General features: G+C 45.3%; 1 protein-coding gene across 1 annotated transcript; it reads right to left on the reverse strand.

Moving 5' to 3' along the window:
- On the reverse strand, positions 1-24801 carry RNF39 (ring finger protein 39). Its single transcript, XM_080993420.1, has 3 exons — positions 24389-24801; positions 3562-3587; positions 1-1189 (listed from the first exon to the last, which is right to left on the reverse strand). Exons 1-3 carry the CDS (start codon positions 24737-24739, stop codon positions 1186-1188), a joined length of 381 nt encoding a protein of 126 aa, XP_080849546.1. The 5' UTR covers positions 24740-24801; the 3' UTR covers positions 1-1185.
- Between the last annotated feature and the right edge of the window lie 2412 nt (positions 24802-27213).

Here is a 27213-nt window from a genome sequence, read left to right on the forward strand (position 1 = left end):
TTTCCTTTGGGATAATGCCTTTTTTTTTAATTACTTGCCCGTTGATTTACAGTTAAAAGTCCATTCCACGGAAGGACTCAAATAACTCGAGACACACAAAAATTAAAATAATTATATATAGTACACGAAACAAACACAACGTTATTTGTGGTATAATACATTTTCTTCCTTATCAGCAGTACAATATATTGTGGAAAGGGGAGTGGACTTTGGGGAAATAAGGTATGTACATTGAACTTCAAATTTCTCCCCTCAGATGGTACCTGGGTCAAGTTTAGAAGCTGGTTAGAATCACTGACAGATTTTTTTTAAGCTAGCCAGAAAGATAAATGACCACACAGCACCACCCACTGGTCATTTATGAAATAACTGCATTGGGAACTTCAGATCACTTTAATGCCTTTCAGTAAATACCAGTTCATGTCAAACAATTATTCCTTCTGCCATTTAACACGGTGTCAGCAGTGTGTACTAGACCCTGTAAAGAACAGAGAAACTGGGGAGTTTTGCCTAGAAGGTTTATACTTCCCAGACAAGGCAGACAGGAAATTAGCAGAGGAAGATGGCAGAGATGGATAAACTAAAAGAAAACCAATCGTTCTTCTCCAAGATCTCGTCTTCTCCCACATCAAGTGACACTTGGAGGTACCAGAACTTCTGAAGACTTAGTCAAATGTAGAACCAGTCACTCCTCGCAGATTTAGCCTGTTCTGCTCAGTTATGGGGCAGGGCTTAATCTGAACTAGGGGATGACGGAAGCCTGAAATCTGATTCCAAACTCTAAACCCTAACAAAGTAAAGGGGGTTCTGCCATGTATGGAGCACTTTTCCCGCCCGCCCCACTCACCAAGCCAATGCATCTTGTAGTTTCTGAGACAGCTTGATATCTCTCTCTAGAAAATAACCTAAGCCCTGCAGCACGAGAGTCTCCCTAACTCTTGCAGGTCCATTCGTAAATCCAGAGCTTCATGCTTGGCTGAAATCTCAGTTTCTCCACCACCAGCAGCCCTCCCCAAATTTAGCTGCCCCCATGCCGTAGCCTGAGCCATTTGGAGGTGGCTTGTTTGGCCATCTTGTTGAGGGTCTTCAAATCTTGGGAAGCAGGGATTGCCACTTTGAAGGGCTCCAGGTAGGTTGTTCTGCAGGTTCAGGTGAATATGGGTGTCTGGGAGCATCCAAACCACATTAGCTGTGGAGAGAAAAATGAAGATACACAAACAATAAATATCAAGACTAGGATGGAGGGCAGCGCTTGCATTTCAGGGTCCCAGTTGCTCAGTGGAGGAACCTCAAGGGTGTTTCTGTATGGGAGGTGTCAGACATCTTATTTTTATTTTATTCCATGAAATTTGTAAACCACTTGATTGCAAATAGAATCTCCAAGCGGTTTATAAAAAAGAAAGCAAACATTTAAATTATCAATAAAAAGGAGTTAAAAACAGCCATTTTTTAAAATGCAGAAAATAATTAAAATATAAAATAAGCTAAAAACATATTTAAAATACTTGCTGGCTTCTACATCTGGATAGGCTTGTCTGAACAAAAAATGTTTTTAGCAGGCGCTTCCAGGCACAATTAAGATTGTGATGACATTTAATGGTCCTCAACAGTTCAGAGCCAATATATTAAACGACCGTCTACGTCAGGGAAGAGAAAACAGTGGCATTGATGGACTACAACTCCCATGACTCAGTGGGTTTCTCCAGACTATAGTCATGATGAGGGAAGCCACAGTGTATGATTGGTTGAGAGATCAGGAGCTACTTCTGGCAAGCAAAAACACTTTGTCCTTTGAGCCGGAATTGAACCAGCGACCTAAGGATGGCTTGGACGACAATCTACAGTCCTCCGCTCTACCGGCTGAGCTACCGAAGGAACAAACCTGAAGCTTTGCCTTGTTCTTTTCAACTTTGGATGTGGCTTCCTTTTTAAAAATAGATAGCAATTAGCCTACAGGGCATGGAAGTGGAATTTCAGTGAAAGCTTCCATATATTCCTGGAGAAATCTTGGCACAGAGTCATGACGCTGCTGAGGCAGCAGTGGCAGCTCTGGTACCTGTGTGGATCACAGCATCACCAAAAGATGATGAACTGTGAAATATACTCAGAGTCGCAAAGTGATTTCATGCTCTTTATTCAGCTCATAGTGGTGAGGAGGAATGAATGAAAGTCCCCTCAAAGTATCTGCTTTATATACATTATTTACACAATGGGCTGCACATGATTGGCTAATTCTGGAATTCTACTGTAAGCCAATCAGGTTGTGGATTCACTTATATCTGGAGCATGATTGGGTGGTTCCTGCCAACCAATCATACTGCTGCATTGTTCTAGGACCAATCAGACTGCTGCATTCTGAATCCTATTGTTCTAGGACCAATCAGACTGCTGCAGTTTGGATCCTATTCAACTCAGTACATAACAAACTGAGATGTGGGGAACCCATTGGGGCAGAAATGGGAGTGTTCAGCCCTCCAAATGGTGCTGGGGCTGGTGGGATTTGGAGTTCATGACCCACTGAAAAGCCCCAGGGTTGCCCCCTCATCCTAAAATTTCCCTGGCCTGCAATTTGATACTTAAGCAGCTATCTCCTACAAACATGTTTAGGGCCATCTATAGTACTGTTTGAGGGGCGCGGATGGTGCTGTGGGTTAAACTACAGAGCCTAGGACTTGCTGATCAGAAGGTTGGCGGTTCGAATCCCCGCAACAGGGTGAGCTCCCGTTGCTCGGTCCCTGCTCCTGCCAACCTAGCAGTTCTAAAGCACGTCAAAGTGCAAGTAGATCAATAGGTACCGCTCTGGCGGGAAGGTACACGGCGTTTCCGTGCACTGCCCTGGTTTGCCAGAAGCGGCTTAGTCATGCTGGCCACATGACCCAGGAGCTGTACGCCGGCTCCCTCGGCCAATAAAGCGAGATGAGCGCCGCAACCCCAGAGTCGGCCACGACTGGAGCTAATGGTCAGGGATCCCTTTACCCTTATAGTACTGTTTGAGCCCATGTTTGCAAGGCTGGATTTAGGGTTTGATGAGGCCCTAAGCTACTGAAGATAATGGGGCCCTTTATATGCCCAGCTGTCCTTTGTCAACAACAAATTGTTGCTGTTTTTTGTGTTGAACAAATGCTATATGGTAATTTATGGACCTAATAGGTATCTAAAGCCATTTGCACATAACAAAATATGTATTTTACCAAAGTAATTGTTGAACTGAAATACAATTAAGAAGAAGTATATTAACAGTGAAAGTGATATTTTAGGGAGCAGGCTAGCAGGCGGGGCCCATTACTTACATCATAGGAGCCTACACAACACAAAACACTGTTGCTGTATGTAGGTTTTATTTTATTTGTTTTTTATCTTATATTTTGGAAATGTACATCCAGTTTTTTCCCCTTTAAATTTTTTGGAGGCCCCCAAGAGAGTGGGGCCCTAAGCTATAGCTTGTTTAGGTGATACGTAAATCTGGCACTGTGTGTTTGGCTTGCATAAAGCTGCCAGATTCAATGCCTGGCAAGGTTAGTTTTCAAGTATCTGGAAATCGAGAAGGTGGAGTAGACTCACCATCTGCAGACTTCTCTGATGACTTCCTGGAAAAAAGAGAGAGAAGGTGATATTAGATGGACTTCCGGGGGCGGCGCGAACGGCAATGGCGGTCCTCTTCTGAACGGGAGAGGAGGCTCCGCAGGCAACGGGTCGTCCGCTACGGCGAAGCGGAGACCCACTTCGGAAAACCCCAGGCGGCAAGAGCCTGGGGTCCTGAGGCTCGGTGGGCGCCAAGAGCGACCCTCCAAGTGTAGAAGGAACCCCGTAAGGGGCTCCGGAACACGGAGGGGGGTTGCGGCGCTGTGAGCTGTTTCACAGCCTGAGGAGCGAAGCCGCGCTGCTACTGTCGGTGAGCGCTGATCCCTTTTCCTGCTAAATTACGGATCCGGACGAAAAAGCAACTAATTTGTGAGTAAAAGACTGAATCACTTGAAATTTGAGATTTTAAAAGGGAAACTTGAATTGGCTTGAACTTGGCTGTGAGCGGAGAGACGTGGAAGCAGGAAGTCCGTCTTCCGCAGCCATTGAACTTGGGAAAAAAAGCAATCAGCTGGAGGAGTGGAGGCTGAAAGAAAGAGACTTTAAGTTTTACAGATCTAAGCATCTATTTGAACTTGCATTTTAAAGTAAAGACTTTAAGTTAAAGATTTGGGATTTCTATTTGCACTTGACTTTCCTCCTCTTATTGGATTACAAATTAAAAGGTGAAACCCAGAGTCAGGAGCTGCCTGAGTACTAAGGGAGCTGTCAGTACTGCAGATTTGGATACTGTATATTGGAACTTGAAACAATCTGAGGGTATTGAGACCTTTTAAATTTGAAACATTCTTTTTGAAGATAAATAAGCACTGTCTGCAACAAGGTGACTATTTATAAACTCTGCTAAACATTTGTATTTGAAGGTTCTTGGACATTAAATTAGACTCTGAAAGACAGACTAAGCTCCCTCTAGAGGATTGGATTATAACAGTGATTTTACATACACTTTTTACTTTCGATTCCTTTGCTGTTTGCTTGCTCTGGACCTTTCCATTCCCATGGGAACAACTCAGTGTGACCTTGACTGACAGATAACGTTGGAATGAGTGGCACAAGAAAAAGAGGGAGAGCTAAACAAACAACTCTAACAACTCTAACCTCAGCTTCACAGACACGCAGATCATCTGTGCCTACTTTGCCCTCAGAAGTGGAGGGTGAGGGCGAAGCAGAGCAGTTACAACTGGAAGATATGGCCTCAGGAGCATCTGCTTCTGTACTAGACAAAATTTTTGAAAAATTGGAAGCTTTGGACAAGAAAGCAGATGCGCAATCAGCAAAGATTGATAAAAATACAGAATGTCTAAATAAATTAACCACACAAGTGGCACAGAATGCACAAGCAATTGGACAGCTAACGGAGGCCTCAGCAGAAAATCGGAAATTGACTGAGGACACCAGACAAAGATTTGAAAATTTAGAGCAAGAGGTAAGACCACTCACTAAACAAGTTGGGGAACACCAGATTTATCTCTCGATGATAGAACTGCGAAACCGGGAGAACAACTTAAGGATTAGATCACTACAAGAGGCAGAAGAAGGAAATCTAACTGAGTTTTTGACCAAAGAATTCTCCAAGTTCTGAAACTTGGAAGAAAAGGACTTTAAAATTGTGTCAGCTTTCAGACTTGGAAGATTCATAAAGAAGGAGAGGCCCAGAGACTGTTTGATAACATTGAGATCAAAGGAGGAAAGGGATAAGATTTTGGGACTACACTTTGTAAAATCACTGGAGGTGTTGGATAGAAGAATCGAAATTTATAAAGATATCCCAAGACTACTGCTTGACCTTAGAACCGCCTATTCTGAACTTGTTAAACTATTAAGGAGCAACGCAATCCCATTCAGGTGGGAATTTCCTCAAGGATTATCTTTTACCTTTAGAGGGAGAAAGGCCAAAGTGAGAACACTGGAAGAGAGAGACAAATTCCTGTCTACACACGGAGAGGACCTTCAAAAAAGAATTGAACTACCTTCTGGGCCTGAGGCAACGCCAATACCAACATCAGCATCTGTGGAACCTGAAGACCCTGAGAAGATACCACCCCTTGAAAAATAACCAGATAGTTCAGGATGTCTCTGCAACTGTTGAGCTGGAATATTAATGGTTGTAACATTCCGGAAAAAAGGAAGAAAATATTTCATATATTAAAAAAAGAACAATTGGACATTATTTGTTTACAAGAAACACATGTGACGAGGCTCCACAGAAAAGTGTTAATAAATAAAAGATTGGGCCAGGAATTTGTATCGTCGGACAAAGTTAAGAAGAGAGGCGTGGTGATATATGCAAAAGAGAGCCTGTCACCTAAATTCCTATTTAAAGATGAACATGGAAGAATTTTGGCTATTGAGATACAATATCAAGGAGAGAAACTGCTGATATTAGGAATCTATGCACCCAATGAAGGGAAATCGGAATTCTACAAGAAGTTGCAGGAGACAATGCTGGACTATCTAGACTACAACAACATCATAATGATGGGAGATATGAATGGGGTCGTATCAACTAACATGGACAAGTCACAAAGTCAAAATGTGACAAAAGACGGCAGACTACCTAAAACCTTTTTTGAAATGACTGACAATATGGACTTGATTGATATTTGGAGGACAAAGAACCCACTAGGAAGAGAGGGAACATTCTTTTCTGAAGCCCAACTGACCTGGACAAGAATCGACCAAATATGGATTTCTAGAGGCCTGGCACCTAAGGTCAGAAAAGTGGAAATCTGCCCAAAGACCTGCTCCGACCATAATGCAGTAAAGATGGATATGACACTATTACCAACTGGATCCTTTAGATGGAAGATGAATGACAATTTGTTCAGAGATCAGGAAATTACCAAGAAGGCCCAAAAAGTTTTGAAGGACTATTTTGAGATAAACATGAATAATATGGTGGAAAAAAGAATAATCTGGGACGCAAGCAAAGCTGTAATGAGGGGATTCTTGATACAACAGAATGCAGTGAAGAAAAGAACACAAAATGAGAAAAAAGATAAGATCTTGGATAAAATAAAAGAATTAGAGAAGAAACTAAGAGTGAATCCGAAGTCACAGCCAACTCTGAGAGAAATTAAACTCTATCAAACACAATATTCTAAATTGATAAATCAGGAAATTGAATGGAAGGTTAAATTAATGAAACAAAAAACGTTTGAGTCGGCGAATAAATGTGGAAAACTGCTAGCTTGGCAGTTGAAGAGAAGACAAAGATTAAATACTGTTACAAACTTAGAGGTTGATGGAAAAAACATTCAGAATCCAGTGGACATTAGAAAGTGTTTCCAGAGATACTTCAAAAAACTATACACTCAAGGGCCGCAAGATGATGTTGAGATTAAACAATTTTTGGCAAAAAATGGATTATCTAAATTGTCACAAGAAAATAGGACAATCCTGAATTCTAAAATAACACGACAGGAGATCGAACAAGCTATCCAGAACATGCAACTTGGCAAATCTCCAGGACCAGATGGGCTGACCTCCAAGTACTATAAGACATTGAAAGACTACTTGATACAACCTTTGATGGAGGTCAGCAATGAAATTATGGAGGGGAGGAGGGCACCGGAGTCGTGGAAGGAAGCGTTTATCACATTAATACCAAAGTCGGAAGCTGAAAAGACACAACTTAAGAACTACCGTCCCATCTCTCTCTTAAATGTGGATTACAAAATATTTGCAGACATTTTGGCAAATAGATTTAAAAAAGTTTTAAATGAAGTAATTCATAAGGACCAGGCTGGCTTTCTCCCAGGAAGACATCTGTTTGCTAATACAAGGAACATTATTGACATTTTGGAACTTTTGCAAACAGATATAAATACAAAAGCAGTTTTAATTTTTATAGATGCGGAGAAGGCCTTTGACAATATTTCCTGGAAATTTATGATGGGAAATTTAAAAGAGATGGGAGTGGGACGGGGTTTTGAGAATGGGATTGAGGCGATATATTCAGAACAGAAAGCTAAACTGATAGTTAATAATGTGGTTACGGAAGAGTTTAAAATTGAAAAAGGGACACGACAAGGTTGCCCTATCTCCCCTTTGTTATTTATTTCGGTTCTGGAAGTGCTATTGAACATGATTAGAAGGGATCAGTTGGTGGAAGGAATTCAGGTCGGTCAGAAACAATATAAATTAAAAGCTTTTGCAGATGACCTGGTTTTGACCTTGCAGAAGCCAGAGCCCAGTACGAAAAGAGTATTACAACTGATTAATGACTTTGGTCGGGTGGCTGGATTTAAATTAAATAAACAGAAAACTAAGGTTTTGGGGAAAAACTTGACTAATACAGAGTCAGAACGGTTTCAGAATGAGATGGAACTTAATGTGGTGAAAAAAGTAAAATACCTAGGGGTAAACATAACAACAAAAAATCTAAGTCTATTTAAGGATAATTATGAAAAATGTTGGACAGAAATTAAGAGAGACTTAGATAGTTGGTCAAAATTGAAACTTTCTTTGTTAGGCCGAATTGCTGCTATCAAGATGAATGTATTGCCAAGGATGTTGTTTTTATTTCAAACACTTCAGGTTTTGGACAAAACGGAGTGCTTTCAGAAGTGGCAGAGAGATATTTCCAAGTTTGTCTGGCAGGGCAAAAAGCCCAGAATTAAGTTTAAGATATTAACCGATGCAAAACAAAGAGGGGGCTTTGCCCTGCCAGACTTAAAGTTGTATTATGAAGCCGCAGCGTTTTGCTGGCTAAAAGACTGGCTACTTCTTGAGGACACTGATGTGTTAGATCTGGAAGGGTTTAACAATACCTTTGGATGGCATGCATATTTATGGTATGACAAGGTTAAAGCAAACAAGGCCTTTAAGAACCATATTGTCAGAAAATCATTGTTTAATGTCTGGTCAAAATATAAAGACTTGCTGGAAAATAAAACACCAAGGTGGCTTTCACCTTTGGAAGCCAAGGCCCGAAAAAGACCCAATATGGAGGCCAAATGGCCAAAATATTGGGAAATATTAGAAAAGGATGGAGACAAATGGAAATTGCAGAGTCTAGAGAAAATGAAAGACAAAGTGCGAGACTGGTTACATTACGCTCAGATCAAAGAAGTTTTTAAAAATGATAAGAAATTAGGGTTCCAGGTGGAGAAATCGAAACTAGAAACAGAATTGTTAGAACCAAAGATTAAGGTACTTTCAAGGATGTATAACTTGCTGCTGAAATGGAATACACAAGACGAAACGGTTAAATCGGCTATGATAAGGTGGGCACAGGACATTGGGCATAATATCATGTTTGAGGACTGGGAGAGGCTGTGGAGTTATGGATTGAAATTTACTGCATGTAACGCCCTGAAAGAAAATGTAATGAAAATGATTTATAGATGGTATATGACCCCAGTCAAACTTGCTAAAATTTACCACCTGTCTGATAATAAGTGTTGGAAATGTAAAGAGTGCGAGGGAACGTTCTTCCACCTCTGGTGGACTTGCCCTAAAGTGAAGGCGTTCTGGGAAATGATATATAATGAACTGAAAAAGGTATTTAAATATACCTTCACTAAGAAACCAGAGGCTTTCCTTTTGGGTATTGTCGGCCAAGGGGTGGCAAAGAAGGACCAGACATTTTTTATGTATGCAACAACAGCAGCAAGGATACTTCTCGCAAAACACTGGAAAACTCAAGATCTACCCACACTGGAAGAATGGCAGATACAACTGATAGACTACATGGAACTGGCTGAAATGACTGGCAGAATCCGTGACCTGGGAGAAGAGAGGATTGAGGAGGACTGGAAGAAATTTAAGAACTATTTACAAAAGCATTGTAATTTGAGCGAATGCTGAATAAGATGCTAGACTAAAACAACTGAGCACCACTAAATTTTAGAAGTTTTTCTTTTTAAGAAAATAAGTAAGACTGTGAAAACTTAGCTCCTTTTGAGAATTATATGATTTTGAAATATAGAAGGGATATAAGATTTTAAATAAGATGATAAATTGCTGAAAAAATGTTTCAACGATGAAAATGGGAGCGGGAGATGTGAGGAAGTCCAAAGAAAATGTGAAAATATGTTAAGAATGATGTTACATTGTTTATTATGTCTATTTTTATTGTAAAATTTAATAAATTGCTTTAAAAAAAAAAAAAAGAGAAGGTGATATTAGATGGATAGGTCAAGGTGGTAATCTTGTCTATATCGATGGAGCAGGAGCAAACGGAAAATGTGTTGAGTCAGATTCATATTGATTGGCAGTAGGTTCAGCAAAGCCAGAATTTATTCTATATTGTTTATTTATGATGGTGTTTATATACTGCACTCTCATAAAATACCAGGGCAGTGTACAGCAATATTCAAACTTTTTTTTTTTTTAAAAAAGACCATTAAAAGCCTTACAGATCAATCATGAAAATGACCAGCTACTCAATAAAATTTTAAACAGCTGCATAGGCCCGTCGACATAGAAAACAAAGTAGAATGTTTCTTTGCACAAGCGTGATTTAATTGGAATTCAATGCCAAAAGATATACGGTGATGACCATTGACTTTGATGGCTCGTAAATGGAAGCAGTCACATCCACAGAGGATTATTTATTTATTTGCAATGTTGATAAGGGCCCTGTTGGATCAGGCCAGTGGCTCATCTAGTTGAGCATCTTTTATCACGGCAGCCAACCAGATGCTTATGTGAAGCCCCCAAGGAAGAGACGAGTGCCTCAAAAATCAATTGCTCCTATCTGCGCATTATGCTTATTTATTCCACATTATCCCAGTCAAGGCAGAGCTCTTATGAATGCAAACTAGACGATGCAAGTGTCCAAGATGAAGGTCAGCAGAGGACTTGAAGGCAAGTGTTCCCAAGCCCAGATGAAGACATATCTTCCAGCATCTCACAAGTTAAATCAAGCCAGGCCATGCTTGTGTCACCCCAGTTCTCATGCCAAAGATTGCTGTCTGAATGGTGTCCCCTCCTGAACCAGGTACGCATTTTGTGCTGTATTTGTCCCTCCTGCCGTAGCCTGCTCTCCAGTCTCCGCAGGCAAGAGGTTATTTGGGTTAAAGGAAAATGAAACTGTCCTGCAGCAATAGGGATGGAAGAATCTGTGGTTCTCCAGATGTTATTGTGAGCTCCCATGAGCCTCAGTCAGCACAGCCAGGGGCCAAGGATAATGGGAGTTTAGTCCAAGTGCATCTAGATGTTTACAAGTTCCTCCCTGCAACTCTGGCCTGATGGTAGGGCAGCTCCTGGTTGCTCCTCCAGAATAGTGAAGAAGAAGAAGAAGAAGAAGAAGAAGAAGAAGAAGAAGAAGAAGAGTAGTTTGGATTTGATATCCCACTTTATCACTCCCCTTCAGGAGTCTCAAAGCGGCTAACATTCTCCTTTCCCTTCCTCCCCCACAACAAACACTCTGTGAGGTGAGTGGGGCTGAGAGACTTCAGAGAAGTGTGACTGGCCCAAAGGTCACCCAGCAGCTGCATGTGGAGGAGCGGAGACGCGAACCCGGTTCCCCAGATTACAAGACTACCGCTTTTAACCACTACACCACACTGGCTCTCTAGTGAAGGGGAGCTAAAAGAGATGGGTGGAGAACTAGCAGAAGGAAAAGAACTCTGGCTCCTCCTAATGGTTACTGGTCTCTTGCTATTATTATAATTCCAGGCTTTGCAAGGAAATAAACTATGGTGTTGTGTTTGCTATGTCAGGGTAGCTAGCATGATGTTGCTGGACTCCCATCATCCCTTGCCAGCATGGCCAGTGGTGAGGGATGATGGCAGCTGGGGTTACAACCACATTTGGTGGGTGGGACATTGACTCCTTCCATGTGCTTATTATTTAAAGGGGCAGGCCCACTATTTTGGACAAGCAGCCCCAGATCAAGGTACGAAATGAATTGCTAAATTGAAGGGTGCATGTGCATGTCTGAAAAGCAAGGCAATGAGCTGCGAAAGGACAGGGCTCACAATGACACAGTTTCGACTCCTTAACCGAATTACAAATTTCAGTAAGTGCAATTTTGTCTGTCCCTATGGGGCAGGCATGTTTGCCTAATTTCCCTCCTCTACACAACTAACACTGGTCCACCAGTGTGCCTTATGTGGTCACCCTAGTGAAAAATCTGCAGTTTTCAGGGAGAACGCTGCTATGGGATTCGCTATCCTCCCAAGAACTTGTGTGCTCCTAAAATCTCTCCTTTCCCCAATAACACTTAAGTAGGCTATCCCACCCACAGAAGATCTGTACCTTTAACAGTTGTACAGTTGCCTGAAATTCAACAGACGCAATCATGGTCACCTTTGTGTTGGGAAAAGCTGTGCCTGTTTAATTTCTGCCATGCAGCTGTTAACGATGGTGAGACTGGCTTTGGTGGGGAAAGAGTTGGAGCCCCTTCCATGTACACATTTGGGCACACATGTATAAACACCGACAAGTGGGAAACACTAGCCTGCAAGCGCTCCAATTGGAGAACAGCCTTTACCAAATTTGTCATGGGCTCTGAAGATGCTCGAACTCAGGACAAAAGGGAGAAACGTGCCAAGAGGAAGACATGCTTGGCAAACCCTCACCGTGATCAACTCCCACCTGGAAACCTATGTCCCCACTGTGGAAGGACATGTGGATCCAGAACAGGCCTCCACAGTCACTTACAGACTCACTTTTAAAACCGTGTTCATGGAAGAAGAAGAAGAAGACTCTGTGTGCCACCTGCTCACCTGGGAGTCCACGTGCTGTTCATGCCTGATAATCAGGAGTGGTTGGCTACGACCCAGGCCAAGGCATGGAGCAATATAAACACACCATTGTCTTGGGCTGCCTTACCAAATGGTTGGCCTACGAGTGATTGAGTCATGAGGGAGGGTGGTGTCCTTGAAATCCTTCCCATCAGTTATGTGCCTTGAGCCTCAGTAGTGCCAATTAAAGTTTGCAACCTTCGCTCTGCTCCGCAGCATGCTCCAGCCACTCGATGCACATGAGGTCACCCACAACCACCTCAGCCTCCAGGAATTTATGAGCTGCCTGTGTCTGGGGCAGAGGTGTCAGGCACGAGTTTTCCTCCAGCACCACGGGCTCATCCGTCCACAAGGATGCCATGATAGTCTCCCGTATCTACAGCAGTGTATGAAGCTCCCTTATCCAGAGTTGAATCCTTGGTCCTTCTAGTTCAGTATTGTCTACACTGACTGGAAGAAGCTCTCCAGCCTTTCAGGGAGGCTTCTCTCCCAGCCCTGGAGAAACCAGGGATGGAACCTGGGACCTTCTGGACGCAAAGCAGATAATCAACACCTGAGCCAAAATATAGGAACATAGGAAGTTGCCCTCTACTGAGAACCAGACCCTCCAGCTCAGTATTGTCTACACCAGGGTTTCCCAAAGTTGGTTCTCCAGCTGTTTTTTGGACTACAAATCCCACAATCCCTAGCTAACAGGACCAGTGGAAAGGGATGATGGGAGTTGTAGTCCAAAAACAGCTGGAGGTCCAAGTTTGGGAAACCCTGGTCCACACTCGACCCTGCAGCAAAACAGGGTTCCAGATCAGGATCCTCCCCAGGCTTACCTGGATTGAACCTGGAACCTCCTGTATTCAAAGCAGATGCTCTAACCACTGTGATATGGCTGAGAATTGTAGCTCCGCGAAGGGAATAGGGATCTCCTAACAACTCTCAACACTTTTAACAAGCTGCAGATCCCAGGAGTCTTTGGGGGAAGCCATGACTGTTTAAGGCGGTATGATAGTGCTTTAAATGTGTAGTGCGGATGGAGTTAGAGTGGTTGCAAGAGCAGAATACCTTTCACTCGTACAAGACAAGAGAACTTATTGTGCACATGCACACACCCCAAATCTGCTCTAGAGGTTCCCCCACCCCTCTGGAGAAGATCTGGGTTGGGAGCAGAAGGAGGGGGAGCTCTGTCTAGTTGGATTCAACCAAAACTGATGGGAGCAGCTCAGTGCCCCAGGTGCCAACATGTCAGGCACCTCGAGTGAAAGTAGAAGCATAAGAACCACCAGAAGATGCCACTATTTAGAAATCTCAACCTGCCCAAGTGATTGTGCGAGAGCAAAAGATGGATATGGTGTCAGCAATCCACAACTCACCAGTGCACAGCAGGTGTGTCCTTTTGTGGCATGACTACGTATGCCTTATATTTACATAGTTAAATATAATGACTGTTTTCTCACTGTGTGGCCTGGTTCGCCCCTGTTTCCTGCGATGTGCGCTGCTTGACATTATTAGACGGGAGCATCTTTTCCCAAAAGTACTTATTTGACTAGGTACGTTCTGCCATGCATTAGTGACTCATCCAGCTTTGCCAGCTTCTAATGAGCAACTTTATGGATTCCAGGTGCGATGCTGCTGGCAAAAAGAGATGTCTTGCGTTGGTGCAGCTCGACATGACTGCTCCTTCGCAGATAGCTATCAGGTTTTGCAGCAGAGCCGCCCACCACAGACTACAGGAGCTGCCTTCCAGGTGAAGAGGAAGAAACGGTGGCCTGGAGTTCCTCCATGTCGTCTTCCATTGAGGTTCTGAACTGTTCCCTGCAGCTGTGCCAGATCAGCATCAATGGGCTGATGTTAACAGTGAATGGGTAGTGGAAGAGCTGTAGCTTAGTGGTAGAACCTCTGCCTTGCAAGCACAAGGTCCCTGGTTTGATCCCTGGCATCTCCACTTAGGGCTGGGAGAAAATCTTGGATAGCCATTGAGGACAATAATGCTGAGCTGGACAGCCCAATGGTCAGCGCTATGCATCTGCCTCAAGTTTATCACCGCGGAGTAAAATTTTCACCAGCTCATTTCTGAAGGCCAAGCTGCTTTTAAAGAGCTGATGCGGGTGGCGCTGTGGGTTAAACCACAGAGACTAGAACTTGCTGACCAGAAGGTCGGCGGTTCGAATCCCCGCAACAGGGTGAGCTCCTGTTGCTTGGTCCTTGCTCCTGCCAACCTAGCAGTTCAAAAGCACATCAAAGTGCAAGTAGATAAATAGGTACCGCTCTGGCGGGAAGGTAAATGCCATTTCCATGCGCTGCTCTGGTTCACCAGAAGTGGCTTAGTCATGCTGGCCACATGACCTGGAAGCTGTACGCCGGCTCCCTCGGCCAATAAAGTGAGATGAGTGCCGCAACCCCAGTTGGCCATGACTGGACCTAATGGTCAGGGGTCCTTTACCTTTACCTTTAGGCAAGGTTGTGGTTAGCTCTGTCTCCCGCCCATGATTTTTATGGTACTGGCTGTCCACCCCACTGTATCGCCTGCTGCATATATGTGGCACACCTGAAGTCCTAATTGCCCCAGCAGGTGGGGCAAGCAAGGGGAATGACAAAGTCAGAGAGGGAGGAATGAGCAGAGAAGCATGGCGGAGCCATGGCTGTTACCTTTCCTCCTCCTCCAGCAAGGGATCCAAAGGGCAATGTCCCGTGTCAGAGGTAAGAGGCAGAAAACCTAAACTCCAGGTGTGCCAAACAGCAGAGAAGCGGGAGCAGGGACTAAGCAACAGGCAATTGACCTGAGGCTGCTGTGCCATCCATTGCATCAACACATTTAAAAGCACAGGTCTCCAGGTTGCTGCCAGGATGGTGTAGTGGTTAGAGTGTTGGACTAGGATCCAGGAGACCAGGGTTCAAATCCCCTCTTGGCCACGAAGCTCACAAAGGGTGACTTTGGGCCAATCACTGCCTCTCGGCCTAACCCACCTCACAGGGTTGTTGTGGAGATTAAAGGAGGAGAACCCTGTACGCCAGCTTGAGCTCTTCGGAGAAAAAGGCAGGATATAAGTGTGATAGATAAATAAATAAAAATAAAATAAACCTGTCAACCTTTGATGCCAAGCACCGAACCGATGGCCTCTTGAGCCGCACGCTATAATTATCTGTAATTTTCGACAAGCAATAGTTGAGCTTAATTGGTGGATGTCGTTCGGAGTCATCAGCACACGACAGGTGGCGTTCAGGATGCAGACACAAGTGACAATGTCCCTGCCCTGAGAGCATTGGGTTTGTTTGTGAGGTCAGGGCTGAGACGATGCCAACTTTTCTTTCCCCTGGAACTCTCAGGTGGAGTTTCTGATTGCTTCCCAGTGATGTTTCATACAGCCAAGGACAGGAAGTCTCCCTGCCATTTCCTCATGCCTGGAATACTAGAAGTCTCTGACATGGTGCACTCCTTGCTGTACACATCGTTGCTGCTCTGTGTCCTGGTGCTTGGTCACTGTTCTGCAGAGTGGATTGCATCACCGTGGTGTTGGATCTGGGATCTGGGAGACCAGAGTGCAAATGCCCATTCAGTCGTGAAGCTCACCATTTCTCAGCTTAAAGTACCTCACAGAGTTGTTGGAAGCTGTACAGAGTGGGCTACCCCAACCCAGTCAGATGGGTGGCATATAAGTCATTTATTATTATTATTATTATTATTAGAGGGGAGGGAGCAGAATTTAAAACCTTAACATCCTTTTAACCCTGATGGGTCCAAAGTGAGCATAAGAACACCTCATAGCCAGCATAAGACACTTGTGAATGACACTAATATGGTGTGTCTTGTACTAGAAGCAGGAGTTGCCAATCTATGGGCACATCTGGATTTTTAAGTGAGTGCCATGGGTGCCACACTCTCTGGCCTCTTACAGTAGAACTAATCGGAGTGTCTGAAGCTACATAGAGCTAAAGGAAGAAGTGGAAAAGTGGGTCACTTGTCCAACACCCTCTGTCAGCTCCATGGACTTTACAAGGGAGAAAAAACGAACCGCCCTCATCACCTCCTAAGTTTTGTGGTGACCAGCAGACGACCTCAAGGGCACCACGTTGGCAACCTCAACTAGAGACAGGAAATATGCTGCTCAGGTGGAAGATGATTGTGCCATCTTTTGATCCTTAAGGTAAAGGTAAAGGGACCCCTGACCATTAGGTCCAGTCATGACCGACTCTGGGCTTGCGGTGCTCATCTCGCTTTATTGGCTGAGGGAGCTGGCGTACAGCATGACTAAGCCACTTATGGCGAACCAGAGCAGTGCACGGAAATGCCGTTTACCTTCCCGCCAGAGTGATACCTATTTATCTACTTGCACTTTGACGTGCTTTTGAACTGCTAGGTTGGCAGGAGCTGGGACCGAGCAACGGGAGCTCACCCCGTCCCGGGGATTCGAACCGCCAACCTTCTGATCGGCAAGTCCTAGGCTCTGTAGTTTAACTCACAGCGCCACCCGCATCCCATGTTTATACGGAGCTACAGTTCATCTGCCACAGTTTAAGTCAGAGACTTATTTTAGTTTTAGGATCTGGCTGGAAGGTAGCTTTGTATCTGCATGTTTTGATCATCTGTGAACAGGCACAATCCTGAGCAGGCACTTTTCACTGAAAAATTCAAGCAGTCAGTCTTCCTTCCCAGGGATGTGGCCTCTCCTCATCCAAGAGATCGTAGAGGCTGGGACCTGAGGCACCCTGAGTACTTTTCATGCATTGTGTCCATTGTAAAATGGTTCACCTTCCCACTTCACCAATGGACTTATTGCTCAGGTAGAAGTGCCATCTGTTGTCTAATTCATTACCGAAGTCCCAAATCCCATGTTGATATGGAGCCATTTTCCATCTGCCACAATTTCAGTTACATTTACTTAAATAAATAAAAAATCTGCTCATATATCTGTCTCCTTTGTAATAGGAGAGGCCATTCTACCTGTCATCATATGATGACATCTCTTTCCAAAACCATCCTTTCCCAAGGGCCTGATAATCATTAGGGCTGCGGCATGTTCTCTGGACAGGCTCGACCAGATTGAGAAATTAGCCTTAATCAAAGGGATCCTGATCCCATCAGAATCCTCACCCCTCCTACGGATCTGTCATTTTGCCAGGTGCGTTTCCTGCCTCCTCTCTCCACTTTCTCTCTTCGCTGCTGTGTTCGGTCGCCATTATTAGAATGCTCTTCTGTCCTGCTAGACCCACCATGGCGATGATGAGCCAAATCTCTTGAACAAATGAAGTAGGCTTCTGTTGCCAATGTCAAAGGACACTAGGGAGGGGTCTTGGCTCAGTGCTACAGCATCCCATGGAGACAACCTGGGACTCTCTGCTTGCAGAGCAGGTGCTTTATCATAGAGCTGCTGACAGGTGTGCATGTTTTAGCAGTGATGATCTTTTCTGGTTTGTGTGTCCAATGAGCAGGCTGGCCCAGAGCTGTTGTCCCAGGAAGTGTCAGTCTTGGTGCTTCGCAGCTGTGTAACTACGGCCAGTTAAGGCTCCTAATCCTTCGAAATGGGATGATCATAGGTTGTAAATTAAGGGATGAGCAAGCGGGAGCAGTCACATGGACACCCTGCATTTCAGACCCTTTGTGCTTACACCTACCTCTTGGGCCAGCTTGTTGGCTTAATATTCTGGGGTGACAATTAAAACTGTCTAGGCATGTACACACCAAAGCAAACACCTCTTTGCTTTTATTGAGTGGTTAGTGATATTGCTGCAGGTCTTACAAGGTATGAGCAATACCAATTTAATGCAGTTGGATAAAGCCCTGAGTGACTGGGCCCCTAATATAGTGGTACCTTAGTACTCAAACGCTTTGGTTCTCAAACTCCGAAAACCTGGACGTGTTTTGGTTTTTGAACATTTTTCGGAAGCCGAACATCCAATGCGGCTGTTGGCTATTGTTTCTGGGGCACCTGCACCAATCAGAAGCTGTGCCTTGGCTTTTGAACATTTCGGAAGTCAAATGGACTTCCAGAACTGATTAAGTCTGGCGCTTTTGTTTTTTCTATTTATTTTGTGTTTTTGTTTTTGAGGATTTTTTTGATTAATTTGTTTTTGTGACTGTGTGGAATCCAGTTCAAGCACTGATTCATTGATTGATTATGTGTCTGCAGAAGTGGATAAAAGCCCCCCATCCAAACAGTGACTATCATCAGTGCAGGTAAGAAAATAATAATAATTTTAATTTTTATCATCTACAATACTGTCTTATTTATTTTATAGTACAGTGCATTGATTATTGCTTTCATTTTATGGATCAGTGGTCTCTTTAGATAGTAAAATTCACATTAAATTGCTGTTTTAGGAGTTGTTTTTAAAAGTCTGGAACGGATTAATTCATTTTGCATTACTTTCTATGGGAAAGCGCACCTTGGTTTTGGAATGCTTTGGTTTTGGAATGGACTTCCGGAATGGATTAAGTTTGAGAACCAAGGTACCACTGTACCTGAAGGAGCATCTCCACCTGCCTGGGTGCTGAGATCCAAAGGTGTGTCTGTGCATGCATGCTATGCCTTTAAAACACATTTCCCCCTTCAAAGAAGGGCAGTTCCCTTCCAACTCTACAGCTCCACAGTCACAATGGAAATTATTCAACCCCCCCCCCTTGCACATCAGGTTTATTATCAGAATTTCCAGACTTTCAGCTGTTTGCAATGGGCAAATCAAACAAAAGCAATTGAAATAGCTCAGCACAATGGAAGTTTCATAGTTCCCCCAAATTCAGCTGAAAATGCAACTTAAACTGGTTTCTCCAGGCTCACTGATGTTCAACCCCCTGAATAGAATTGCTCACAACAGCACAAGTACAACAGGTGTTTTCTCACGCACACCTGATGCAACTAATAAAGGGCTCCATTAGTTGTACCAGGTGTGCTTGAGCTGGAACACATAGACTACCTGAATTGGGTAGGGGTTTGCTGAATTTGGCTGCATGTTAGAAATATGGCTAAGTCAGGTGACCCAAAAAAGCGGTTTCTTTCGATCTCACACAGCCCTGAAAAATCACTTTTTTTCATTATTTACGTATGTAACGACAGCAGCTAGGATTCTTTATGCACAGAAATGGAAAGATGAAGAAATTCCCACCAAAGAAGAATGCATCAGCGAAGTGATGGACTACACTGAATCAGCAAAGCTAAGAGCTAAAATAAGAGAATGGAAGCCCTTTCTGGACAATTTAACAAAATATTTTAATATGATAAATTCGCAATCAGGATTTGAACTGTGAGCAACAGAAATAATTAGAGATTATTGTATTATGGTTTTGATATTAAAGAGTGAAGAGAGCAATGAGATAGAATTTAAAAAAGAAACCATGGGAAATGGGATGAGAAGTCGATAAAGCAAAAGAAGAATTTATTATGTATTGGAATTTTATGTGAAATTTGTGGAAATTTAATAAAGTACGGTATATTATTTTAAAAAGGTGCGTTTTTCAGGGCCAGATTGCGTCGCCAGAGTGCACGAGACAGCGGCACCCAAAATGGCCACCGAGATCTCGTGTGAAAAAAGGAGATGTCCCCTTTTTTCCGGGACACGTGGTGGGGATGTTCTTATCCGTGGCTTATTTGAATCCAGGTGTCTTCAGTCCTAGTCAGACACAGAGGAGCCCATTCCTAGGCCAGCGGATCTCATAAACAAGACAGAGCATTGATCCATGTAGCTCAGCCAGTGTCTTCACTAGGGGTGGGCTGCCTTTTGTCTCCGTTGTTGTTGAACTACAACTCCCATCAGCCCCAGCCAGTGTGGTCAATGGTCAGGGATGATGGGAGCTGGAGTCCAACAATGGCCAAGAGTGAAAACTTTTTGACCTCACTTTGCCTGAAAGACTCAAAAAAATATATGCCCTGTTTCAGCAATGTCATCACTCATTGGCATGTGCTGCCATCCGGCTGCCCCACCAGTATTGCTGTGTATCTTGCCTGTCGAGAACAGCAAGGCCACTCTATCTGATCTCCACCTTAGCTATGTAGGAGATGCTGAAGCAACAGAAGGCGAAGGATTTGTGGGATGAGCCCGATAAATTGTGGCTGGTGCAATCCGGGAAGGCAAGGCAGATCAGGCGCATGAAATTTCCACTGCACGAGGTTCTTCCACTAAATTCCAAATTCCGTATTATGCTTTGCCCTATTCTGTTTTGAGTAGGCATTATGTAAGGAAGGCTGGATCTTATCAGATTATCGTCTTGTCGCAGCAGCAAGAAGGCACAAGTTTTAAGACTTCCAGGAGAACGAAAATTCAGCGTTAAAAAACACAAGAGGGATGTTGTAACTCAAATCTGGGCTTGCGAACAGACTAAATTCATTACCGATGGAAATGGATTGGATTACCCTCAGGATAGTGTCTGATAAGAGCAGCAAGCTTTGCATACACACACAAACATAAAACCTTGCTAGGCTCTTATATATGCATATTTGCAAGAAGAGAAGCCACTATTTTAAAAACACCCGTATGACTATCATCCTCATGCAATATGTAATTATTACATAATACATAGTTGTCCATTTTTGCGGCTTTTCTTTCCGTCTTCTGATTCTCCTCTTTGCTTTTTCCTGTAGTATCAAGTTTCTTTCTCTATCTCCTCCTTCCATGAAGATTCTAGTTAAGGTTGCCAACTTCTTTCCCAGCCCACGCACCTCTGCCTTTCATATAGCAGCTTGCTCTGCAGACCTTAGCAAGTGATTATGCATATTTCCATGTCTTAAGAAAGATTCACTGGCTGATATAGGCAGCTCAAGCTGTAGTCGAAAGAGACCATGCCTCTTTCCCAACTGCCCCTGGTTAGTTGGCAGCTGTAATTCGAGTCCAAAATCTGAATCAAATATCTGAGATTCCTGCTCCATTAAGTGTTCACCCTACTCCTTTCTCTTGCAATGCGTTTGGAAATCCCCCTTCCAGAATGGAGGTCACTAGGTTTGCCAACTTTTTTCCTGCCTCTATGAAAGCTATCCCCTTACTTTTTTTGATTTTATTCATTATTTTTCACCACCCCACCCTCATCAGCCCCAGCCAGAACAGCTAATGGTCAGGGAGTTGTAATCCAGCAAAATCTGCATAGCTTCCAATATGAAAATAGGGGTGTCCTAAGTGGGTGGCGCTGTGCAGTGGCGTAGCGTGGGTTGTCAGCACCCGGGGCAAGGCAAGTAATTTGCGCCCCCTAACCCGTGGATTTGCGCCCCCTAACCCGTGGATTTGCACCCCCTAACCCTAACCCCCAGATGTTGCGCCCGGTGCGGCCGGCCCCCCCTGCACCCCCCACGCTACGCCACTGGCGCTGTGGGTTAAACCACAGAGCCTAGGACTTGCCGATCAGAAGGTTGGCGGTTTGAATCCCCATGACGGGGTGAGCTCCCGTTGTTCGGTCCCTGCTCCTGCCAACCTAGCAGTTTGAAAGCACGTCAAAGTGCAAGTAGATAAATAGGTACAGCTCTGGCGGGAAGGTAAACGGTGTTTCCGTGTGCTGCTCTGGTTTGCCAGAAGTCCCTTAGTCATGCTGGCCACATGACCCAGAAGCTGTACGCCGGCTCCCTCGGCCAATAAAGCGAGATGAGCACCACAACCCCAGAGTTGGCCACGACTGTACCTAATGGTCAGGGGTCCCTTTACCTTTAAGGAAAAGCAGGACATTCTGGGATCAAATCAGAAACCGGGACGGCTTCTATCATTCCAGGACTGTCCCTGGAAAATAGGGACAATTGTAGGCTCTGCATCTGAAGGGCAAAAACTTCCCTGTCCCTCCAGATAATACAAAGCGGTTTTGCTCTCCTTCCTCTTTCTATCTGCCGCTCTGAGATCCAGGCTACCTGTAATGCTAATGTCAACGGCATACCAGATGAGCCTGTTTTCCGTTTCGGTTGAGGCATTTTTTGCGCGTGTGTGTGCGCGCATGTTATTTTAAATGTGGAGATCCTGGGGACTGGCTGTCTGACGGTGCAATCCTAGACATGTCTGTTCAGTTCCGCTGAGTTCTGCGGGGCTTCTTTCCGTGCAAGTGGGTATAAGGTTGGAGCCTCAGGCTGGACAAATGCAAGACAATGAGGAACATTTCACTGTTTGGTCAAAGGAACGGAGCCTTGCTCGGATTTTGAGGAGGGTGAGGTTTCGGGATCTGCAGAGATCCTTCTCTCCCCCTGCTCCTTCTGTAAAATGCATCCCCCTTAAAGGTGATATACAAATAATAAGAGTTCTTCATGGGCATCATGCCCTGCTTTGTGTTTATAGAATAACAGAGCTGCAGAGCTGGAAGTCCAGCCCCACGCAGTGCAGGAATCACAGCTCAAGAACCCCTAACCATCCTACCTCTGCTTTAAAACCTCCAGTCCCTAGAGCGTTTCTCCTGGGGAGCCTCCAAACTGACAGGCCTGCCTTCCCACATAACTCGAGTGTTCCTGTTGTCTTGCCATGGCTGCCTAAGTCTGCAGGAGGGAAGGGAAAACCTTGGGTCTCCCAGATAACAAATTGGACCGTTCACCCATCTAGCCCTGACCGCAGTGGCTCACCAGAGTCTCCAACTCTCAGAGTCCTTCCCAGCCTTCCCTGGAGGTGCTGAGAATTACCAGCGTGCAGAGAGCATTCTCTGCCACTAAGCACCGGCCTCTCCCGTAGCTCAGAGGAGACAAATTTGCTCTGCTTGAGAAAATGTACGAACACGGCTGGAGGGGAATTTCCCTAGGGAAACAGCACATGGTGACAGGGTAAGGGAAAAAAGGCCTATCGTATTGATCCATGTGGCTCCCTCACCCTGTGGTTGCTATACACCCAAATTGAAAGAGGTCCAGTGTCAGCTCTTCATCATCTTATCATACCAACGTTTCTCCCATGAAAATAGGGACGTCCTAAGGAAAAGTGGGACATTCCAGGGTCAAATCAGAAACTGGGATGGCTTCTGTAAATCTGGGGCTGTCCCTGGAAAATAGAGACACTTGGAGGTTCTTTCTTATGAAGTCTGCTCCTGATGTTCTAGGCCAGGCTACTGAGGTTCTAGAGCAGGGATGGGTAGCCTGTTGTCCTCCATATGTTGTTGGATTTCAGCTCCCATCAGCCCAAGCCAATGGTCAAAGATGGCAGAAGGACCATGTGTTTCCCCATCCCTCTTCTAGGCAGAGATGTTTTGGACTACAATTTGGACTACAGTTGTAGTCCAAAACTTATTGAAGGCACCAAGCTGGCAAAGGCTGACATACAAGGAGGGGGAAAGGAGGGATATCTCTTGCTGCTGGTTAAGTCTCTGGTTTTCAGTTATTGATGCTCTCCAACTGTAAGAAAACATCCCTGTGCTCTTCAGTATCTACTCTGTTTTCTTGGCTTTAATTGCTGGAGTAACAGTCAGAAATTTAATAGGAACTGTTTTGTGCATCCCAGTGCTGAGGAAAAGCTTCACTGACTGAATTTCTGCCTGTCCTCTTAAAAGCAGAAGTGGACTGCGACTTTCTTTCCACACTCAGTCTTGTGCTGCTCATTGTTTATATTCAGTTAAAGGGAAAGGTTTGAAACGGACCTTATACAGTGGTACCTCAGGTTACATATGCTTCAGGTTACATACGCTTCAGGTTACAGACTCCACTAACCCAGAAATAGTGCTTCAGGTTAAGAACTTTGCTTCAGGATGAGAACAGAAAGTGTGCTCTGGCGGTGTGGCAGTAGTGGGAGGCCCCATTAGCTAAAGTGGTGCTTCAGGTTAAGAACAGACCTCCAGAACGAATTAAGTACTTAACCCGAGGTACCACTGTATAGCAATAGATCTTCCTGGTGAAGGAATTTGTTTAAAAATGTGAAAGAAAGAAAAAACACAGGACCCTGGATTCCTGCAAATTTATCTCAGATTCTGCGACAAAAGCCTTTCCATGAAAGGTGGTAGCTTAATTGGAATTCATGCTTTCTTCATGGAAAGCCCTTCTCCCGAGACCTTTAGGGGCCGGTTGCAGTTGTTCCTTGGGGAAGAAGGGCCAGATGCAAATGCAATAATACCAAACAAATCAATTCAGCGATGAGAGGCACTCTGCACATACTCAGAGACCTTCTATCCTCTTTTTTTGCAATTTCTAGAACTGAGTCCTGACATTGACCCTTGGTGAGCCCCAACTCCCCTTACTCTCGTGTCATACCTTTTCCTCCTGGATGCCGGTTGCAGGAATCCATCCCCCACGGCGCCTCCTGGGCTTGGGTGCGAGGGGCACGTGAGCCGTCTTGGCGTTGAGATGCTGGGTGATCTTGACCTCCACCGCCAGCTTGACGTTGGTCCGCAGGTTCTTCCTCTCGAAAACTGCCTTGCACTGGGGGCAAGAGAGTACCCTGGGGCCCTTCCCAGTGGCGGCCGCCTCTTCCCAGTAGCGGGTAATGCAAGCCCGGCAGTAGCTGTGATCGCAGTCCAAGATCACCGGGTCCTTGAAGTGCCCCCTGCAGGCGGGGCAGATAGCTGCCTTCTGCAGCTGAGCCACGAGCCCTTTGCCTTCCATGCTGCCTGTGTGCGTCTCTGTCGGTCTGTGTGTTCTGTGGTTTGATGCCGCCAGCCAAGTGCTTGGCTCTTTATAGAAGGGGTGGGGCCACCGGGGAGGTCTGGGGCGGAGCACCTCCCAGCTCCAGCTGCAGGTAAACAACTCTTGCACAACCAGCCTCTTCGCTCCGCGGCGAGCTCAGCTTTCTCTGCCAAGATGTGGCAGGAACTGCCTCTAGGATGGAAGACGAGCTCGTTTTTGGCTCTCGGGGAGATTCTGCCGTCTGATAAGCCATAGCTGTTAATGCTGGCGGGGGCAAGGGAGGAGGTGCAGCTGGGGTTTTATCTGCAGTGCTAGGGCTGGGATCCTGATGCCCATCTTTCCTTCAGCTTGGCAGATCTGCCCCAAAGCAGGAATGGATCTCGGGCCAGCCGAAGACATTTTGCTGCCTGAGGCAGAGGACAAGGTGGTGCTCTTCTCCACCGCATCTGGGGGCAAGGGACAGAGGTCAGCAGTGGGGCATCTTCTTTGAATGCAGAAGGTCCTAGGTTCAATTCTCCATAGCAACTCCAAGTAATAATAATAATAATAATAATATATAATAATTTATTATTTATACCCCGCCCATCTGGCTGGGTTTCCCCAGCCACTCTGGGCAGCTTCCAACAGAGCACTAAAATACAATAACCTATTAAACATTAAATGCTTCCCTAAACAAGGCTGCCTTCAGATGTCTTCTAAAAGTTTGGTAGTTATTTTTCTCTTTGACATCTGGTGGGAGGGCGTTCCACAGGGCGGGTGCCACTACCGAGAAGGCGCTCTGCCTGGTTCCCTGTAACTTGGCTTCTCATAGTGAGGGAACCGCCAGAAGGCCCTCGGCGCTGGACCTCAGCATCTGGGCTGAACGATGGGGTGGAGACGCTCCTTCAAGTATACTGGACTGAGGCCGTTTAGGGCTTTAAAGGTCAGCACCAACACTTTGAATTGTGCTCGGAAACGTACTGGGAGCCAGTGTAGGTCTTTCAAGACCGGTGTTATATGGTCTCGGCAGCCGCTCCCAGTCACCAGTCTAGCTGCCGCATTCTGGATTAGTTGTAGTTTCTGGGTCACCTTCAAAGGTAGCCCCACACAGAGTGCATTGCAGTAGTCCAAGCAAGAGATAACCAGAGCATGCATCACTCTGGTGAGACAGTCTGCGGGCAGGTAGGGTCTCAGCCTGCGTACCAGTTGGAGCTGATAAACAGCTGCTCTGGACACAGAATTGACCTGCGCCTCCATGGACAGCTGTGAGTCCAAAATGACTTCCAGGCTGCGCACCTGGTCCTTCAGGGGCACAGTTACCCCATTCAGGACCAGGGAGTCCTCCACACCCGCCCGCCTCCTTTCCCCCCAAAACAGTACTTCTGTCTTGTCAGGATTCAACCTCAATCTGTTAGCCGCCATCCATCCTCCAACTGCCTCCAGACACTCACACAGGACATTCACCTCCGTCACTGGTTCTGATCTGAAAGAGAGGTAGAGTGCGCCATCCATACGGACATCAATATGGGCTGCCGCTTGCATGGCGACCATACAGGCCGCCATGTGAGCGGCATCCTGTATAGACTGTGCATATGCGACAGCCAGTATGGACTGCACATGCGTAGCAGCCCGTATGGTTGCTGTGCGAAACGCAGCCTGTACGGACGCCCGTCTGGATGGCGCGAGAGAGCGGCAGCCCGTATGGAAGCTGCGCAAGTGGCGCCCATACTGACTGCGCATGCTCTCGGCTGCTCTACAGCTGGGGGGAGGCAGGGGGCCATCTTGTCACACACACCCCAGAGTGGCACCCGGGGCGACCCGCCCCCCACTTCGTACACCCCTGCTGGTAGCGATGGGGTGAGATCTTCTACCACACAGGCTACATTAAGGAGCGCAAGGCAGGCTGTGGGAAACAGACAGCTCTTCCTTCCAGCTCCTTACCTTCAGTCCTTTGCTGCCAGCATCTGCTGCCTGAGGTGTCCGCTTCACTCTGCCGAATGGCAGGGCCAGCTCTGAATGGTTCTAAAGAGCTCTGGTAAATTCATGCACATGAACACCGAGAATCATGTACACCCTGATGTTTCACGTGCTACAGCTGACCTCATCTATTTTAAAGTTTTGATAAACCAGGCAATTTCACATTTTTCTAGTATAACTCTGGACTTTTTAAGATCTTTGGAACCGGGACAGGACTATTGCAGAGTTAAGTCAATCCAGAATCATAGAAATGTAGATTTGGAAGGGACCACGAGAAGCCAGCAAAGAGGCTTTCATGATGTACCGTATTGGCTCAAATATAAGCCACACCCACAGATAAGCCTCACCTTTAAAATTCGGGGGGGGGGGGAGGAAAAAAGACAATACCCAAATATAAGCCGCTCCCTTAAAATTCCACAGGCACTCACAGCCGTAAATGGCAAATGTAGAAGAAAATCCTACAGCGTTATCGTAAAAGCCAAATTTTGTAAGGCTGC

This window comes from Podarcis pityusensis (genome assembly GCF_964106645.2).
Source record: "Podarcis pityusensis genome assembly, chromosome: 2".
NCBI classification, from domain to species: domain Eukaryota; kingdom Metazoa; phylum Chordata; class Lepidosauria; order Squamata; family Lacertidae; genus Podarcis; species Podarcis pityusensis.

Coding starts and splice junctions, on each gene's coding strand:
- RNF39 (XM_080993420.1), bottom strand. CDS start 24,739: ATGGAAGGCAAAGGGCTCGTGGCTCAGCTGCAGAAGGCAGCTATCTGC. Junction 3,588..24,388: donor CCGGCATCCAGGAGGAAAAG/GTATGACACGAG, acceptor TCTTTTTTCCAG/GAAGTCATCAGAGAAGTCTG.